The following is a 21,089-nucleotide window of genomic DNA, read 5'->3' on the forward strand; positions in this document are numbered from 1 at the left end:
CAAACCAGAAACCAGAACTAATAAATAAAATTACATAATGTAAAAAAAGACACAGTTGTTCCTGATTGCTGACAATAATGACAAGTAATTTCCCGCACCACCAGTTTGTTCTACTCTAACAAATAGCATTATGTAAATGAAATTACATTATGTTGTGTAAAAATTAACAACTACATGTGAATTACAGTCAAATTTAGATGCATTATTGTGTCAAGTCAAATATGGCTGCAACCATTCATCTGAAAATCGATTATAAGTCGGTTACTAAACGACTATTCTGATAAGCATTTTCAGCCACATTTAAGACGAGGTGAATATGTGATCACTGAGAACATCATCATTTTGAGGTTTATCAACATTGTTCAACATTTTCTTGACCAAACAACTAATCAGTTGAGTTGATTCTAAAAACTAGAAAAGCACTCTGAGAGTGCAGACCTCGGCCAAGGCAGCTTAGTGCCTACAAAATAGTGATACCGTCTACGGATCACGTCCTAAATTTGATCACTTGTTCCTGGTCCCATTGCGGACATTTCCTGAAAATTTCATCCAAATCTGTCAGTGACTTTTTCGAGTTATGTTGCTAACTAACAGACAGACAAACAAACAAACTGGCGAAAACATAAACAATAGCTGCAGCTCTTAACTGTTCCTTCATGCTCCCAGATATGAGCCATCGAGTGGAAACGCAAATCAACACAAGTCCAGTTTTCATTCTCTTTCATTACACATCGACTCTTCAGCTCTACATCACGTTAAATTAAAAGCCCTGATGTTTAAGGATCTGGTTTGTTCTAAACCAAGAACCAACAGCAGTGAAAACATGTAGTACAATAATCATTTTGATTATCATCATGGACCGATTGGCCCTAACAATTAGATGAAACAGCAGAAGCCTATTCTGTCCTATTCCTGCAAACATACTTTTGGCTAATACATCGGTTGTCGACATCCTGGGTTGAGAGTGTCCACCTCTGTCCGGCCACCTTTCATAAGACGACCATCTGCAGTTTGGTAAGTTCAATATGTGCTTTGTGTCGTCAGGAGGCTTGAAGCTCATTGGCCGAGGAGGATCTGAAGCGATTCTGGATAGATTTGAAGTCACGTGTCGCCTCAGATGTGGTAGTGAGGATCCCAGGACGGACACTTTTTAACGTATAGTTGTGAAAGAATTGCTGTTTCTCTTAGGTCTATACATTTCTCTGAATTGTTAATACTAGGGAAGATCAAAAGTAGTGACGCCTTTAAGGTTTAAAACTTGAGTTAAGCTTGAGACAGAGATGTGAATAATAAAGTGTAATTTTAGCGCTGGTACAAAGGCTGCCTGTCAGGTTAGAGAGAAATGTTTCACATAAATCTCATGCTTCCATTCCGGAGCTTTGCCGTCTGACGCCAAAGACCGCACACAGTTCACACTATCATAACTCTTAGAAATAGATCAGCTACACATTAACAAACCAGTGTTTTAGAAACTTTGAAGTGCATCGTTTCACAAAAGGAGAATCACAATATATAAGACATCTCACAATATATAAGATACAGAGAGTGTGGAATGAAGCTGTTAAAAGCCTGTGAAAATGACACGCTGAATCTCTAAGCCCCAGACAATGGACGTCGTCAAGGACACGTCTGGGTCCTGACGATGGGGTGGTCTAATTTCTAACCATATCTAGTGACAATCCCCCCCCCCCCACACACACACACACGCACACTCTTCTGTCTGTCTACACCCCCGCCTCCGAATGGACACGTGAGGTCCAAAGAAGTGATTTTTCATAAATACAACTTAAAGGTGAAGTAAGTAGTTTATAGTGACATCTAGAGGAGAGGCTGAAATTTACAACAAAGAACTGCTCCTCTGCTCACCCCCTCCCTTCCCTGAGCGCTACGGTATCCTCAGCCAGTCAAATGTCGTCCACGTCGTCTTTCTCCGTGGTGCGGGCGTACGGTCGGGTACGGGCGTTCCTTTATCTGCTGTAAATAAAATACGGGTGCTCCTCCGTTCTAAACGCATTAAAACATCCACTCTCAGCCTCGTCTCCGCGCTTGATTTGTTCTCTCGGGTTTGTCCATACAGGCTCCCGTAGAAACATGGCGTCGTGGCAATGCAAAAGCGGCCCACGACCATGTTATTTTACATGAACGAAAATGAAACAAAAAAATTATACAGCGACTAGACAATGCAGGAGCACATAATATGTATAAAAAAGTGGATTTTGGGTCATATAAACCTATAAATACTACACAGTGTCCCTTTAAGTAAAATATTTCAGTACTCTTTCCACCTCACAGGGGAGTCATGGTCAAACTATCATTGAAAAGCATTTGTTTGCTTCTGCTGTGACTTTATCACAAACTTCCTCCTTTTCTTCTTATTGTAAGGAGTTGCTGGATGTTCGTTGAACTCTTTGTAAATAAAAGTATTTAAACGTTGTTGTATAAATACAGTGCTTGCATAAACGCGTCCTCCTGACTCTAATGACTTTCATCATAAACACAGTGTGTGTGGACTTGATTGATCGCTGCTGTGATGTAACTGCTTTGCAGCACGTGCACGTTGTCCTGAAGTCAGCTTTCCCAAAAAGAAAAAAAACGGAATGAACTCAGGGTCTTTGGGGGGGGACACGCCCACTGCTGCGCGGCTGGCCAATCATCTTCCACCTCTGCCACTACTTCATAACGCTCCTGGATAAAAAGCCTTCCCAACGTTACAGAAGCGCACAGACACACATCGATGCGTCTGCAGCTGTGAACAATTGTGCTTTTTTTACTCATTCACACTTTGTTGTTGTTGTTGTTTACTCTTTGCCCAAGTGCTGACAAATCATGGCATTCGTGAACCATTTGACCGCCTCATGCTGGAGGACTCTTCAGGGAGAGCGGCTCCACCAGCAGCTCTCCGTCCTTTTACGCAACTTGCACAAGTCTGCGACCAGCGAGGCTCTGGAGATCAGCGCGACCGGAGAAGAGGCCATGCCCCAGAGACTGATCGCACCGGCGGACGTCGGCGGGACGAGGAGGGTCAAGAGCCTGAAGGAGATGCCGGGACCGAGCACCCTCTCCAACCTGGTCGAGTTCTTCTGGAGAGACGGCTTCAGCAGAATCCATGAAATCCAGGTTCAGATATTCACGCATGCCTTTTTTAAAATTATTATTTTTTAAATAATTGTGTTTGATTGACATGATCCACTGAAAAAAAAAAGTGTATTCCCCGCGTCTGCGCCTGTGCGTAAAATGGCACAAGCGGTTGCGTAAAGGCGCACCAGAGGTCATCTTCATTCATTCATCATTGCTCTGAGAGTGAGTTACGTGAATCGTTCCTTTCCCATTATGCAGATGTTTTAAAACACTTTGGTCCTCTGAAAGGTGGGAAATGTGCAAACGAGAACTGCGGCTCACACGTTTCAAAGCACATACCTGCGCCTATTGTTGCCCTGAATCCTTCATCTGATCGTGTGAATTACTCACTTTAGGCAAGGCAAGTTTATTTGTTTATTTAGCACCATTCATACTCAGGGGAACTCACAGTGATGAACAAAGGCATATAAATAAAAGCAATACATTAATCATCATCAAATCAACATAAAAATTCAAATATATGATATGACACAGGATGGAGAATTATCTCTTTATCAGCACAATGTTTTATTAACAGCACCATTGTTTCAAAAGTACAGAACAAATTGTCAAATGAAGTAAGGTCATTTATCATAAGACATTTCCTTTAATGTAATTTGAAAGGTCATGATGAGGACTGTGGCACATGAGCAACAGTGGTAGAGGTGGGTCAGTGGTCGAGCGACTTGTCTTTCAACCGGAAAGCTGTGGATTCAATTCCCAGCTCTGCTCGTCTTTACTTAACTTCTTAACTTTACTGCTCATAGATGTGTTGTATGAATGTGTGAAACTGTCGTGAACAGACCATTTACCATGCAATTAGTAATCCGGGGTTATTGGCTAAACTGAGCTTCATTAACATTTTTAGTCTGATCCAATGGATTATGTAATTAGTATCTATTTAGAGATTAATAACAACTTCTTGTCGCTGTAATGAAGTGAAACCACAGCTGCCCTTTTCTCCCAAATCCATTGACATCCAAGTCAAAACCACTCAACAAATGATTCTCCTCATTCTTCTTATTTATAGAACGACCACAAGAAGAAGTACGGAAAGATCTTTAAGTCCCGCTTCGGACCCCAGCTGGTGGTCTCCATCGCGGATCACGACCTGGTGGCTGAGGTGCTGAGGGCCGAGGGCACGGCCCCCCAGAGGGCCAACATGGAGTCATGGAAGGAGTACAGAGACATGAGAGGCCGCTCCACCGGTCTCATCTCAGCGTGAGTCTTTCCTTCAACCCCTGATCTGAATGTAATAAATGAGTTTGTTTCACATCTATAGAGCGGCACTGCTAAAAAACCCACTTCCCCCTAGTTTTTATCTATGTACCTGTACAGACCCGGTATTAATGTCCATCCTGAGATCACACTAAGTTCAGGTGTGAACAGTTTTTCCTGAATGCATCCTCAGATCCAGTCCCACATTCAAAGGTCATTAGAGGACACGTGTCTGCATTTCTGTGCTTGCAGGAACATCACAACTGTTCCTAGAATTAGGTAGAATTTAGAAAACCTCCTCTCTCAGTTGATGTCATTTGATCTGCTGCAGTTTCATGTTACAGCAGTGTGAGTCGAGCTCAAGCATCAGCAGACACACACCAGTTTGATATGATGGAACAGTCACATCCAGCATGTGTTTTAATGCCAAGTGTGAACAGTCAAACTTGTTTAAGTCTATACACATGTGACTGGATCACTGAGGATGGATGGGAATATCACATTTGTGAGCAAGCATGAACGCAATCGTCCTCCGGAACACACACACACACACACAGTCTTCAGAGAGAATACATTGACTTACATTCATTTCCTAGAGATTTACTCTAGCTGTAATCGTAACTACTGTACTGGCCATGTGACGAGTCAGTTTGGACATTATGTCATAACATACTATACTATGTCGTCCAAAATTTGACAAAAACGTCGTACTATACTGTCATTTGACAATTTTTTTGAAAAAAAATTTGTTCCAAAATTTGACAAAAACGTCATACTATACTATATCATTTGAGAATTTTTTTCAAATAAAAAAATTTGTTTCAAAATTTGACAAAAACATCATGCTATACTATGTCGTACAAAATTTGACAATTTTTTTGAAAAATAAAAATGTGTTCCAAAATTTGACAAAAATGTCATACTATACTGTCATTTGAAAAACATTTAAAAAAAATAAAATTGGTCATACATCTAAAATTTAATATAAAAACATATAAAAAAATGTGGGTCCAAAATTTGACAAAAACATCATACTATACTATATCGTCCAAAATGTGACAATTAAAAAAAAAAATTGGGGTCCAAAATTTGACAAAATCATCATACTATACTATTTTGTTTGACAATTTTTTTGCAAAAATAGTTGAATTTATTAACGAATAATATATTTAATTTATTAACGAACACAACAAGAAGACACTAGAGAGTAAAACTCAGGAGGACTGTGATGTTACCGCTGAGTAGACTGTAACTATCTGGAGATGAATGACTGTTGACCCAGAGCATAAGAAGGCGATGACAACGTGTAGGATGAGACGCAGGCGGATCATGACAGGCCTTAAAACATGTCTTCACCATAAAATTTATTAATTTACATTATGGGGGCTTGTCAAACTACCACTTTGTTCTGACAAAAAAACATGCATTTGAAAAAAAGGGTGGTGTACCACCAGATGTGATCATGTCACAGGAGACACATGCATTTAAAGACCAGGTGTGAACAGTCCTGTCTCCATGTGATTGAATCATCGGGTGTTAATTCCAGGTGTGAATGGAGCCTTTAATCAAGGCAACACATGTTAATGTAAAAATAAAATCCCTTTGTATCCTGTTGTCCAGTGAGGGGGAGCAGTGGCTGAAGATGCGAAGCGTGCTCAGACAGCTCATCATGCGTCCCCGGGACGTCGCAGCCTTCTCCGACGACGTGAACAAAGTGGTCGACGACCTGATCGAGAGGGTTTGCACTCTGCGCGGCCGGGAGTCAGACGGATCAACCATCCTCAACGTGAACGACCTCTTCTTCAAATACGCCATGGAAGGTTCGTGAAAATCCAGATGGAAGAAGCCTGTCGAGTCTCAAAACTGTGTCTGAAACGGTCGCCTTTCCTCTTTTGTCTTCGCACAGGCGTGGCGGCCATTTTGTATGAGTGCAGACTCGGCTGTTTGGAAAATGACGTCCCGCAGGAAACCCAGGATTACATCACTGCTTTGCACCTCATGTTCAGCTCCTTCAAGACGACCATGTATGCCGGAGCCATCCCTAAATGGCTCCGACCTGTCATTCCCAAACCGTGGCTGGAATTCTGTAGCTCCTGGGATGGCCTCTTCAAATTCAGTATGTTGACTATGTTTGTCATTTTTAAACGGTAGATGGCACCATACGTATTCAGCATGTTATCTTTTTGTATGTTATGTTGTCGCTGTCTGCAAGGTGAGTCTTACCTGGAAGTAACAGTTTTTCTAATTATTCAAATCAGTGAAACATTTCCTGAGGAGTTAATGGTCTCAAACGCAACTTTTAGGGCTTCTTCAATAGAATTTAGGGGTGGCCCAAATTGCGGTCCTTCCTCGTGCAATACGATAATTGATACACAAGGGCAAATATGAATATTTTACTTAACAAATGATGGCGCTCTAAAGTAAACCATGCGTCACTACGTGAGGGAGTTTACAGCAGGATAATGGTGTAGAAAGCTACGTTAAGCGATGTTCAGTGCATCTACTTTATGAGCTTTGTTCTCTATGTTGGGAATAAATAGAGAACTACTGCACTTTTAAGTTTTTGCGGCCATTTTGTTTTCTTCAATTAGACAGATATTGTGATAAATCTCTACATGATTGTCTTGCAATATAATACTTATCACAGAGTGGCTGTGTCGCGATATTATAGGTATCGAGGAACATATATGGCGTGTCGTATCGTGAGGTACCCTGCGATTTCCACCCCAATTTCCAATTTTGTAAATGATGTTCCCATTTAGAGGAAAATGATAATGATAAAGCCTGGACCGTATGAGTGGACAACAGTGTTATTAACGTTAATGTACCGTCCACTAGGGGTCTGGTTTAGAAATCTGTGTTTCAAAAACGATCATTATGCTGGTCATGGCTGGGTTCACCCCAAGCTACACTCTTAGAAATAAAAGTGCTAAGTAGAACCATATAAGGTTCTTCGGCTTGTCCTCATAGGAGAACCCTTTTTGGCTCTAGGTAGAACCATCTTTATAAAGGTTCCACCAAGAACCCTTTTAAATCCCTTTATTCAGGAAAGGGGTTTTAAAGAGTTCTCTGGATCATTAGTGTAACCAAGAACCCTTGAAAAACCCTTTCTTCGGTAAAGGGTTTTTCAGAAGCAAATGGATCCAGGTAGAACCTCAGCCCTTGTAGAAGGACCCCTTTAGGAACCCTTATTTCTAAGAGTGTAGTTCCTCCAGTACATTCATATGAAAATGGTATTTCCGTAATCTACCACCACTTTCCATAGCTACACATGGTTTAATACGACATACAAGTTGGTATTTAATGCATGATGTTTAAGTGTGAAGAACTGCTTCTTCTGCCCACGTAAACTGGCTTATCCATTTGGGCCATTGTAGGAACATGGTGACGCAAGATGGCAAACTTTGTTAAAGTCAAACAGTGCAGTATTTAAATAGCTTCATAGTAATTTTTGATGGTTAAATAGCTTGTAGGGAGATTGGGGGCTGTCTCCAAACCACCCCGTCCTCAGAATCATGAGGTCTCGCAAAGTCTTGCAAGAGCCAGGCACCGGCTATAAGATCAAGGCAAAGATAGTGTTATTTTAGACGTTCATCTTGGCAGAGCAAAAGAAGCGGAGCAAACCATTATCTCAGGAAGCAAGGAAGAGGAAACGACTGAGCGAGCGGCCACTCATGAGTAAAATTCGGACTTTAGGCATTCTTCTGTTTATGGTAAAAAAAAACCCGGTGACAAAGCTACCGGACTTACAAAGTTCCTCTTCAGATAGGAGCTATGCTCTCCTCTTAAGAAAATAAACTTTTTGTGTGTTTGTTGTCATGCCAACTTTTAAGATTTCCTGTCCATTTTACCCGAGTGGCCCTTAGTGCGGTTGAGATATTTAAAAAGACACAAAACAACAACATGAATGGATTAATTAATGTAAACATTACGGAATGGTTGGGTCCATTCCAACACGCTTTCATCATTTTAAGTGTGCATAATGATTTCAGGATCACATAACAATATGTTAGATAATACTTTTTAAAACCTGCTCAATAATAAGACACGGGTCTTAAAAGTGCTTTAATAGAAAGGAATGTTGATTTGCATATAAATCTGGACTGTTGTAATGTGGGGCTGTGGGAGTGTGGGGTCCCACTGTTGCATAAGCCGCTCTCCTCTTTCCCTCACTTCACTACTTCCCCTTCATCTCTCCTCGCCTCGTCTCAACAACCCTCCCTTTCCCGCTCTCCATTCATCCCTCGCTCTCTGCCTCTGTCTAATTCCAGCGCTCATTCACGTCGATAAGAGGCTCAGTGATATAAAAGCCCAGATGGAACAGGAAGAGGAGGTGAAGGGGGGACTGCTCACGCACATGCTCGTCACCAGGGAGATGAATCTGGAGGAAATCTACGCCAACATAACAGAGATGCTATTGGCCGGCGTCGACACGGTACGTATGCCTGTTTCCTTTGTTTTTATAGTTCATTTTATCATTCTGTGTCAGGCCTCACATGGGATCATACTTCTATTCTTTTACAAAAAGTCTTACCGTAACACTTGTATGAGCAGAACTCTATTTCATCGTTAAAGGTGCATTATGTAATAAATCTAAAGCAACTGGCTAAACAAACTGAACTCACCAACAACAACAGTACAGACAAAATATTTACATATTGCCAGTTACGTCAGAAAACGGAACCTAAAAGACCTCGGTATTTTGAATTTGAATGTAGTAACTGTTTTTGGCCACATTCTTACATATGGCACCTTTAAATGAGGTATTGACACAGACAAACACTGACTTCACTGGGTGCTACCATTTCTGTGAACAGCAATGGTGACTCAGTGGTAGCACGAGTCAGCTTTCAACAGATAGGTTAGATTCCTGGCTTCGCTGGTGTGTATGCCGATGTGTCCTTGGGCAAGAAGACACTGTACCCCGTGTAATGCCTGATAGCCCTGGGAATGTTTGCCAAAGAAGTATGATCGATGATGCAAGACTATAAAAGCACTATATAAATATAAATCCAGATCATTTACCGATGGATGGAGGCAGCAGTGGATCAACGTTTCTGTGCTTTGATGCTGATTTTCTACATGGATTTTGCTCCTGGGAGTGAACTGCAGTTTGCAGCTGCATACGGCCGTCGAAAGACGAGATAGAGTAGATTTAAACAGGTGAATGTATTCATAGGGGTGTGTTTCGCCTCAAATGACCACACCAAGACAGCTACTTAAAACTAGTTTTTTCTTTCTTTCTCCAGGTAAGAAGTTAAAAATATGTAAACAGCCAACTTGACAACAACTATTTATGACCAAATGGAGCTATACTACTGTACCTCTCAAGATAATATTCATTCATTTGAATCATTTGTACACTGTTTTAGTTTAGTCCAAGGGCCAATTCCAATGCCTATCAATCTCAACCCTTAATCTTAACTGGCCCTCAAAACCAAGTGTTGAAGGTTATTTTGTCACTTAGAAATGGGACACCCCTTAAATGCAGATACGTCTTCAGACTGTAGGGGGCAGAATAACACGAAAGCTGCGTCCAGTCTGTCAACTCCAAAAAAGAAGAAGAAGAAGAACACATTTACGTCAGGATTATTTATTACGATCCGTTTGTCAGTCAAGTTATTAGGTTGTCAGTTAGTTATAAGATGATACTCATACAAATACCACAACCATGGACATATTCAGCTGACAGTTACCACACACCACGGCTTATTGAAAAGTAAACCATAGCAAACCATCGCTTGTCCGCACCGGCCGACTATTGACAAAAGATCGTAAAATAAAAATAAATGTTACGCAACAATGACGTCAGTAATCCATAATATGGGCCTAAACTAAGATAATACAATGGTTTTTATCATTTTTATATCTCTATTAACAAAGAAAATACTTCATTTGTAGCGTACTCGTTTCGCTGCTTTCGACGCCATCTTTGTTTTGTCAAAACACGCATTGCATTCTGGGTAGCCCTTGCTCCCAAGGATGGTCTCGGAAAATCTCAATATTGAGTGCAATACAGCCCTTAAACTTGCCCCTCAACTTAATTTTTCTCTGAGAATCGGGACAGCACTTGCACTAGAGGGAGCGCACATTTTTTAAGATTGAGGGTTAAGCAAGGAATTGGAATTCACCCCGGGTCGATATTGTGTGTGAATACAGATTCTCTGAACTATAATGTAGAAGAATGTGCTCACATCTCTGGACCAAGAGCCAGTTATTTCTTCATCCCATATAACTGTCATTCCCGTCAGCCTATTGTCTTCCCCATCGAGCATCAGGTTGCATACCTCTGCCGTGCAGATCTTCCAGCGAAACCTCCTACGTTTTCCAGCTAACTACAGCAGTGCATATTTGTGCTCGGTCAGTCAGTATCTTACAGCTCTATTTTTGAACCGATTGACATCGTGAAATATTTGTGAGGTTGGTGCTGAATTGTTAGAGGACACACAGAGACCGGGTGTGTGTGTGTGTGTGTGTGTGTGTGGCTGGAGTCGCACGTGTGTGTCTGTCTCTGTGTGTGTCTGAGTCAGTGTTGGGTTCCAAAGGGTTGGGCTTCTGGCGCCACATGCATGCGTGTGAAGCTGTGCCAGCTTCAGGTCAGAGCGGTGAATGGTGAGATTACACAGTGTCCCGCTGACAATCTTGTTCTCACTCATATTCAGTTTCTCCTCAACCGTCTTTGTGTGTTCGCTCTCTCCACAACGAGGCTTTGTCTTGTTCTTCTTCTGTGTTTTATTGTTACCAAGGTGACGTTTATGTATGTTTCTCTGTCCGTCTGTGGGCAAGCAAAAAGTAACGAGATGTAGGTTAAGAAGGAGGTAATAAATATAATAGTTAAAGCTGCAGTGTGTAACTTTGTTGTTTTTGCCTCTTTTTAGTACTTCAATAACATACATTATGTATATGCTGCGTCTTTCAGCTGAAAATGGGCTCTGTCATGCAATACTATCAGACCTGACAGTATATTTTGTGTTTTCAGTCACATTCTTTTCAGTTGCCTCACTTTACTAGCTCACTGCTGAGCCAGAGGCAATGCTGCTTTTGACTCTAGCCTTCGTTATAAAACTAACATTAAACAACTAAATGTCACAATTACTCAGATTTAAAGGTGCATTATGTAATAAATCTAAAGAAACTGCCCATAAAATCCCCCATTATATGTCTCAGAGACTCAGGAATAATGCTCATATAACAAACTGAACTCACCAACAACAACAGTACAGACAAAATATTCGCATTAAAAAAAAATATTTTGCAGACTGCAAATCATGTTTATGTTTTGAAATCATGTTTTGGCATGTGGCGCCACCTACCGCAATACCAATCATTGCAGTCAGTAGAGTCTCAGCTGCCGAGCAACCATGGGTTGCCAGTTACGTCAGAAAACCAAACCTAAAAGACCTCGGTATTTTGAATTTGAGTGTAGTAACAGTTTTTGGCCACATTCTTACATATGGCACCTTTAAGTTTTAGTCTGATTGCTTTGAAATTGAAATCCAACTATAACTATATAAAAAGTCATGATAGTGAAAGTGACACAAAATGTGAAATTCTCTCACAAATCATGTTGTTGTGGGTGAATGATGCTTTTGAGCGCTGTGGGAAACTGAGCAGCCTTGCTCGAGGTTCATGCTCTGATTGTTTTTTGTTGTTTTCTTGCATGCATTTGGGTAACTATTATTTTTCTATTGCTTTATCCTCCACATGAGGGTCACGAGGGGCTGGAGCCAATCCCCGCTGACTCAGGGTACGACCTGGACAGGTCACCAGTCCATCACAAGGCCAATATCCAGACACAAACAACCGTTCACTCTCACATTCACACCTAAGTTCAATTCAGAGTGTCCAGTTTACCTGATCTGAATGTGAACTCTCGCACATTGCAAGGATCCAAACCAGTGATTTTAACCCTAACCCATTTAACTTTTAAATCTAAAAAAACAAAAATGGGGACATTGGAAGGGAGAAGGGATATTAAATGACAAACAGCAAAGATCCTCCTGGTTCAGATTCAGACTGCAGGATGTTGGGTCATCGGTTGCACCCATGTGACACCATTAAACAGATAGGACAGTATTTCTGAGACAAAAGGAGGATTTTCCAACAACATCTCATTTGTCTGGCTTACGTTTGCACGTCTCAGCATCTGTGTGTACACTGTGTCCACATGTGCACAATTACCGCCTAATTCGTTTGGGGTACTGTCAGATTAATAAGAATTATGGGCGTGGAGTGTTTTGTGCTCACGGGATAAAAGGGTGTGTGTGTGTGTGTGTGTTTTTGTTGAACTTGTTGCAACAGCCATGTCCTGGCAGGGGGTGGAAGGAGCCGAGTCATTACCTGACCCCTTGGCGTTTTCGCCTTCGCTCTGCGCACACAAGAGCTGTCAAGACACGTTAGCCACTTCCAGAGTTATAGCGCAGGGTGGACAGAGGTGAGACAGGGAGGGGGTAACGGCGCACAATGGACGTTAGACAAAAAAAAACACTAGACGAGACGTGGGGGAGAGGCCTCGGCCCATGGAGCCGTGCACGGATGAGCTTTTTTTTGTCATATGATTCCTCTCAGGCTTTGTCTCAGGTGCTGCCAGCATCTGTGCCAGCTGGGGTTGATTAAGAACACGTTGGTTAGATGGGGAGAAGGGTGGTGATGGAGGGGAACGGAGAGGCTGAGAAAGGCTGTGGGAAGAGGGAGGGAGGTGGAGGACACAACTGTGAGAAGGATGGAGGGTCATGAATAAGGCTACACACTCCTTTTTGATTAATCATTAGTTAGTGCACTGACCCCAGACTGACCTCTGGGGTCTATTCAGCGTGATGGTACCAAAACACTAGGGATGTTATCAGCACAATATCGGTATTATTGGGCTGTATCGTATTGTATTATTAATGAACATTTTATTTGCCTGCTGTGGCCAAGAGGAAAGGAATTGGGCTTGTAATCGGTGGATTGTCGGTTCAAATCAAGAGCTTGGTGTGTCTGGGCACAGATAAATGCTGCCTACTAATAAGGATGACTTAAATGCAGTGGTCAAATTCACTATCACTAATTGGTGTGTATGTGCAAAGTTAAAGCGGACCTAGACCGGAAGTTCCAATTAACGCTGTGTTTTAGTGTGTATCTGCGCCATTACTGAAGGTTCTAAACAAACAGTTCAGCCACTGCTGAGAATACTGTGTTTTATTGTAATCTCGGGCTCAGCAAGATCTCTGAAAAAACCTGGTCCGGTTACGTAAACACCGGTTCTCCTGAACAGCAGATCCTCCTGCTCCGGGCACTAGTCCGGGCACATCCGGTTGTGTACATTGAACCGCAGAAGAAGAAGAACGTCCATTGTGTAGGTGTTTCACGAGCGACAGTGTCTTCTGACTCTGGGTCTGACTCCGGGTCAAAGTCGTGAAAGGGACTGCGGCGGGGAGTCGTGAAGAAGCTATTTTTAAACATTGTTAAAACAATGTTTTGATAATGAGTAGCAGTGCATCCACCGTTCCAGAGGGGGGGGCTGAGCTTCTGAGAGCTGGTGTGCTGATATGTCACTTCCGGGTATTGGCCAATCACAAGACAGTTGGGAAGCCTCTACGCTGGCTGGCCAATCACACACTCTGTCTTCTGGGGGTGAGATTTATGTCTGAAATATCGCAGCTCAGGACACTGTCAGAAAAGACAGATTTCTATCGGCTCATTTACAGCAACTAGGAGGTTCTTGACCATAAAAACAAGTTAATGTATGTAAGTAGACCTCCATAACTAACATATATGTGCAACAGGACCACTCTATGGGAGCTTTAACTAATTCTTAGTCTTACCAGGTAGCTCTTACCCAAGCACTCCTGATATATCAACATGTTAAGATTCATGAAAAATTCAACAAATTTGTCAGAAATGGAGACGGGCTGACACAAATCTCGCCTCTTAGATTAGTTTCTTTCTATCTTTCAACCTCCAAAAGGGAAATGGACAGTCAACAGAGAGATACCATTTCAATGCAAACTCCAGCTGTTTCCATATTTTCACTGCTGCTAGTACCATGTTCAAATGTTGTTCTATGTGTTTTGGTGCTGTGGTTAATCAGTGTACTCATTTTGACGCGTAGCCTCTTGTTTTAAACATTTAGCCTGGTTTGTTTTTTTTTTTTGCATAGTAGAAGTCACTCCTGAAACTTTTCATGGGTGCTGCACTTATACTGCAACCTGTTTGCAGCCGCCTCTCTTTAATAGCGCAATGCTGCAGTTTAAACTCTGGAAGGAGGAGGCTTCATGTGCATTTGTGACTTTGGTTTGAATGTAACAGACTCAATCTGATTCCAAAAATTCTCTGTTGGAATATTTTTACAGCCCCCCTCAGTCACTTTATCCTGGTGCCAAGAGTGATTCAGTGGTTGAAATGGAGGAGCGAGCAAAAAAAAACAAAAAACAATCAGGGTGTGTGTGATGAGAAAATGAAAACCCAACTGTGTTAGAAGGAGCCCATTGTAGAGGGAGGTATAATAAAGGATTGCTTTAAACTTGAATCCAAATCAGCACTGTAATGCTGTTAAAGCTCACATAGAGTGGTCCTGTTGCACATATATGTTAGTTATGGAGGTCTACTTACATACATTAACTTGTTTTTATGGTCAAAAACCTCCTAGTTGCTGTAAACGAGCCGATAGAAATCCCCTTTTCTGACGCTGTTCCCCAGCCGCGATATTTCAGACTCAACTCTCACACCCAGAAGACAGAGTGTCTTGTGATTGGCCAATACCCGGAAGTGACATATTCAGCACATCCGCTCTCAGAAGCGCAGCTCCCCCTGCTGGAACGGTGGATGCACTGCTACTCATTATCAAAACATTGTTTTAACAATGTTTAAAAATAGCTTCGTCACGACTCCCCGCCGCAGTCCCTTTTATGACTTTGACCCGGAGTCAGACCCAGAGTCAGAAGACACTGTCGCTCGTGAAACACCTCCACAACGGACGTTATTCTTCTTCTGCGGCTCAATGTACGCAACCGGATGTGCCCGGACTAGTGCCCGGAGCAGGACGATCAGCTGTTCCGGAGAACCGGTGTTTACGTAACCGGACCGGGTTTTTTCTCGATGATCTCGCTGAGCCCGAGATTACAATAAAACACAGCGTTCTCAGCAGTGGCTGAACTGTTTGTTTTGAACCTTCAGGGCTTCTTAAACAAGGTAAGGATGCAGATACACACTAAAAAACAGCGTTAATTGGAACTTCCGGTCTAGGTCCGCTTTAAGTGGATTCAATCAAGGTACAGTTCAGTTGGAATGAATGAGGAATGAGTGACCTAAAGGCTGAGATAGCACCTACAGTGGAGAGGATGTGAGTGTGTGGAGGTAAACCCTCTCTCCCTCTAAACCCCCCCTCACTGATTCCCAACACTTATGCAACATCAACAACAACTCCCAAAAAAAAGATACCCTGGAAGAGACAAAACATGTCCAATAACACGTCCTCCGTTCTTTCCTCGCAGACATCCTTCACTCTGTCATGGGCCAGCTACCTGTTGGCACGATACCCTCAGGTACAGGAGCAGATCTTCGCAGAAGTGTCATCGGCTCTGGGAACCAGAACAGTCGCCACAGCTGAAGATATTCCCCGTCTGCCCCTCATCAGAGGACTGGTCAAAGAAACTCTCAGGTTCATATACACTCACTTTTCAGGGTTTATGAGCTCATGTTTTTTTGGGGGCTGAGCGGATAGGAATTGGGCTTGTAACCGGAGTGGTCCGATCTCTGCCAGGTCAAGGGCTAGGGGGCACCCCGGGGGGGGGGGGGGGGGGTAGCCAGAGTAAATGGGAGGGTTGTGAGAGGAAGGGCTTCCGTGATAAAATCTCTGCCAAATCAAATATGTGGCTCTGTAGCGATCCTGAGAGAGGGAGAAGCCGAAAAAAAAATGGCTTTTGTCATAATTAAAATGAAGAAAATCATAGATTTCTGGGGACGTAAGTTATGGCTCAAAGAAGGAACTACTAGATTGTGTTGGTGATCAAGACACATATCAGATTAAGGGGTTAATTGTGCCCTAAACCTTCATTCTTTATGTTAAGACTTTTTTTCAGAATGTTCACATTAGCATCTTTAGTCCAGTTATTATCTGTCCACACGTGAGGCTCTTCACGTTCTCTTATAATGAATCTTTGTGAGAAAATCAATGTGTAGCGCTGTTGAATAACACTCTTTGTGCACCCCTCCTTGGGAGCAGGCTTTTTCCAGTTCTCCCAGGCAACGGAAGGATTACCCAGGATGACTTGGTGGTGGGTGGATACTTCATCCCCAAAGGGGTAAGACTGATACAGACCTAATAGATGCGAGTCTATTGTGCAGTGTGCATGTGCTGGAGAATAAGTGTTACTGTAAGAGCGAGCCAAGACACATTACAGTGGAACTAGGTGTAACGTGATCTGAGCATTACTCATGCATCTGCCTCTTTGTACAGCTGCTTGTACAATAGCCCAGATGTTTTCATTACACCACTCTGTGTTTTCTGTGTAGACTCAGTTGGCCCTGTGCCACTACTCCACATCTCTGGATGAAGAGTTCTTCCCAGACGCCGCAGACTTCTGCCCGAAACGCTGGATACGGAAAGATTCCACGGACCGAGTCGACAACTTTGGCTCCATTCCCTTTGGCTACGGCATCCGGAGCTGCATCGGCAGGAGAATAGCAGAATTAGAGATGCATCTAGCTCTCACAAGGGTAAGGGCTTCATCCACTCCTTGGAACACACACTTTCAAAGTTTGTCCATAAACATACAATATATGTCTATGTTTCTCTGCCCTTTAGTGGTAGAGTACTATTTAAAATTGACTTTCATTGGATATCATGTACCAGTATTATACTGTTGATGGTGGAGCAGGTCTAGCTATGTACACCGGGCACAGGCCTACGGAGGCCCCGAAGTGACATGAGAAAAGAAAAAAATGACAGAAAAAAAAAATGTAATCTTGATTTTCAAAGTCAAGATCTAGAGTTTCCAAAAAAAAGTATGAAAAAAAAAAAAAGAAAAAAAAAATTTGAATATTTTTTTTTTTCATTTTTTTTTTTTCATACTGTTTTTGGAAACTCATGATCTCGACTTTGAAACTCGAGATTTCAAAATTTTTTTTTTCTCATGTCACTTCGGGGGCTCCGTACTGGCCACACCTCCCGGCTACCAAGTGAAGTTACTGTTCTCACTCGAAACACAAACCTGAGCCAGGGCTTTAGCATTCCAAACTGTACCGTACTGTACCAAACCCAACATGTTCTTATGACTGTGCCATGCATACAATTAATTATACTTGACCCTACGAGACATAATGAATGTACACAGTTTTAAAAACATCCAGAAAGCTGCATACACATTGTCAACAACTACAATTACAACTACAAAAGCATATATTCAACAACAACACACAACAAACGCCAAGCTCAACAGGGTGGCGACAGCATGAATAACATTAGGTTTATTGGTGGAGACATTCACAAGTGTTTGGAAAATGGTACACTCTTAGAAATAAGGGTTCCAAAAGGGTCCTTCTACAAGGGCTGAGGTTCTACCTGGAACCATTTGCTTCTGAAAAACCATTTTTTCCCAAAGAAAGTGTTTTCCAAGGGTTCTTGGTGACACTAATGGTTCCAGTAAGAACCATTTTGATCCAGAGAACCCTTTAAAACCCCTTTCCTGAATAAAGGGTTTTAAACGTGTTGGTGGTGGAACCCTCCAAAAGGGTTCTCCTATAAAGGACAAGCCGAAGAACCTTATATGGTTCTACTTTTATTTCTAAGAGTGTATGTAATGAGTGAATAAACACAGGAACCTAATTGTCTGCTTTCAGAGCTCCCCCTCAATTTCTCAAAGTAAGCTTTCAGGGGTGTCTGTATTCTATTCAGAGGAGCTCCTCTTCGTTCCCCTGTAATTTGAACCACGCTTTAAACTAAGCCAACTCGTGGATCTGCCCTTCAATACCCATCTGCTTCAGAATCTAATGGGTTCCTCCTTGGCCCAAACTCCATCCCTCTGTAATCTTTTTTTTTTTCAAATCTGTCCAGTAGTTTTTCCATAAACCTGCTACAAACAAACCAAATGTGGGTGAAAACAGAAAATAAGGCCGTGTTCAGACCTACACTCGTAGAAATAAAAGTGCTAAGTAGAACCATATAAGGTTCTTCGGCTTGTCCTCATAGAAGAACCCTTTTGGAGGGTTCCACCAAGAACCCTTTTTAAACCCTTTATTCAGGAAAGGGGTTTTAAAGGGTTCTCTGGATCAAAATGGTTCTTACTGGAACCATTAGTGTTCAAGAACCCTTGAAAAACCCTTTCTTCGGGAAAGGGTTTTTCAGAAGCAAATGGTTCAGCCCTTGCAGTAGGACCCTTTTGGAACCCTTATTTCTAAGAGTGTAGTATTAGCATCCTCAATGATCCAATTGCATGCTGACAGACATAATACCATTCACACTTGGCATTAATTAATTATTAATTAACTATTCAGCCCCCCCCCCACCAGCCGCTGCTTAGGGCCCCGTGACCACTAGAGGGCCCCCAAGAGCAATTAGCTAAAAAAAAATTGGATCGCTGTAGTTTATGTAGAATTTTTCTCCCCATTTTTACCAAAGTTTTTTCACAGTTTTTACGTAGTTGTCAGATGTGATTATTTAACTTTATATTTTATTCATAAACCATTTTTATTACCTTGTTCCAGGTGTGATTTACATTATTATTTAAGTATTTGTTTGATATTTATTGGTTTATTTTATTTGATGCTGTGTTTTGTTTACATATAAAAGTTGAATCTTTGTATTACAGGAGTGTATTTTGAATCCCCCCCAAAGATTGTGCACATTTGTAATGGTATTGATACTCTGTGTCGCCAGTAGGGGGAGTTGCTTAATTTGCCAAATATTAATTGAAATATTTTTCTATAAGTTGGCAAATCTGGCGTCTGCTTCCATGCAACAAAATGTTCTCACATTTAGTTTTACAAGTGTATTCGTATTCGTGACAGAGTAGATGAAGTAGAATAACTTTAGTATAGTAGGTGTGTGAATGATCAATAATCATTATTATTGGCAGTAACAGAGGGCCCCAAAATCAAATTTTGCTCAGGGCCCCATGGAGGCTTGGGCCAGCCCTGACCATTTTACTCTGGTGCTCGATGAGAAGGATGCCAAACAATGGAACAGTTGGGGCTGGTTATTTTGGTACTATTCTTATGGAATTAGTGCCAACCATGGTGAAAACACGGCGATATTAATGTGTTCACAGACATTGTGTGCACAAGTCCTACAAATGTAACTGATAAATGTTGTCTTTGTTCCGTTTGTGCAGCTCATTCAAAGGTTTCACATCGGAGTGTCTCCTCTCACGACCGACGTTAAGGCGAAAACCCACGGCCTCCTCTGTCCCGCTGCTCCCATTCACCTGCAGTTCACCGACAGGAAAACGAGAAGCTGATTCCTCGCCTTCAGGTTTACAATACTCTTGTTTTTCTTGAAGTGCTGATTCCTTTTATTTTAAATGCTGGGGGAAGGAAGGTGGTGCTTTTTTTTTTTTAAGCAAACCCTTTCACACTGTTAGATCTGAAATACCGAGCTCAGACTGAGGTTTTACTCAGGCAAGGACGTGTGTCCTGACCTCCTGTGTGTGAGGAATACACAAAAACAGTACTGGACCTATAATATAATGTTTAAAACTGTGTTTTTATACATATAAATTGTACTCACCATTCATCTTATTCAAAATAGCGACTGTAAAAATGAATTATAATCGACCATATGTACAAAATTGTATCCTCTTATGTTAAAATCCATGTAAGTAGTGATGTTTGTTTTGCACATTGTTACATTATCACACTGTTTTTAAAGCAAACTAATCACTGGTTATGTTAACAGGCAACCATGAATGTACTGAACATGTTATGTGTATGTATATAATGAGCTCCATGATTTAACTGAGGAATAATGTTTAACCACTAGAGGGCATTATCTTAAATACAACATAATATTATAGGGGGGAAAAAATTTACTAAAATTAACCAATGAATAAACCACATTTCCATTTAGAGACATTTTATTTTTCACACAATGTATTTGGATAAAAACATGTGTTTTTAGTATATTTGCTGTTTATGCGATTTTAAGTATTTTATCAGAAACCTGTCAATCGTTTATTGTCCATGTGATTTTATGGAGAGGGAGAGTGTACGTTACAGATCATTGCAGGAGGACGTTGTCGTTGGATCGTGCCATTGTTAGAAGGATCACATTGTAAGGTCTCTGCTGTTGTGTTCATCTGCAGATGTCACTGTATTAAACACTGTTAAAAACCTACTTGTCAACGTCAGTAGTATATAAACCCGCACAGAATTAAACGTGGAGGGCAAGACAAAAGGTTTTTGGGAGCTTTAAGCTTCTGTGGTTGATGTAAATACACAACAGTGCGCTGATGTACGCAATAAATGGTATCGTGTGCCCGTTTTTGACCTCATTTCTTTGTGAGAAATGACCCCGGAAGGTCCAAAATAGTGGTGGACAATTAAGCTTTTTGGATATAATGTAATAAAAGTTTCTATAAAAACATGGCGTGTGCATCACAACTCCATCTGTTTGTAAATAGGAGCTTTGGTACAACATGTGCTCGGCAGATTTCTTATAGGAGGGGCAGCATTACACCTCTGTGACCAGCCTGTGGGAAATTATTATGAAACATGAAACAATATTGAATTAAAAAGCAGTTGGCACTAGAGCTGCAACTAACGATTATTTTCGTAAT

General features: G+C 41.6%; 1 protein-coding gene across 1 annotated transcript; it reads left to right on the forward strand.

Moving 5' to 3' along the window:
* Positions 1-2,826: 2,826 nt before the first annotated feature.
* cyp27c1 (cytochrome P450, family 27, subfamily C, polypeptide 1) lies at positions 2,827-19,772 on the forward strand (the record flags this gene model as incomplete). The annotated part of the gene is made up of 9 exons (XM_083890865.1): positions 2,827-3,117; positions 4,148-4,338; positions 5,956-6,155; positions 6,242-6,451; positions 8,607-8,770; positions 15,810-15,976; positions 16,541-16,619; positions 16,831-17,034; positions 19,647-19,772. The coding sequence occupies 9 exons, from the start codon at positions 2,827-2,829 to the stop codon at positions 19,770-19,772; spliced, it is 1,632 nt and encodes a 543-aa protein (XP_083746991.1).
* Positions 19,773-21,089: the final 1,317 nt, after the last annotated feature.

This window comes from Microchirus variegatus (assembly GCF_963457635.1).
Source record: "Microchirus variegatus genome assembly, chromosome: 6".
Taxonomy (NCBI): Eukaryota; Metazoa; Chordata; class Actinopteri; order Pleuronectiformes; family Soleidae; genus Microchirus; species Microchirus variegatus.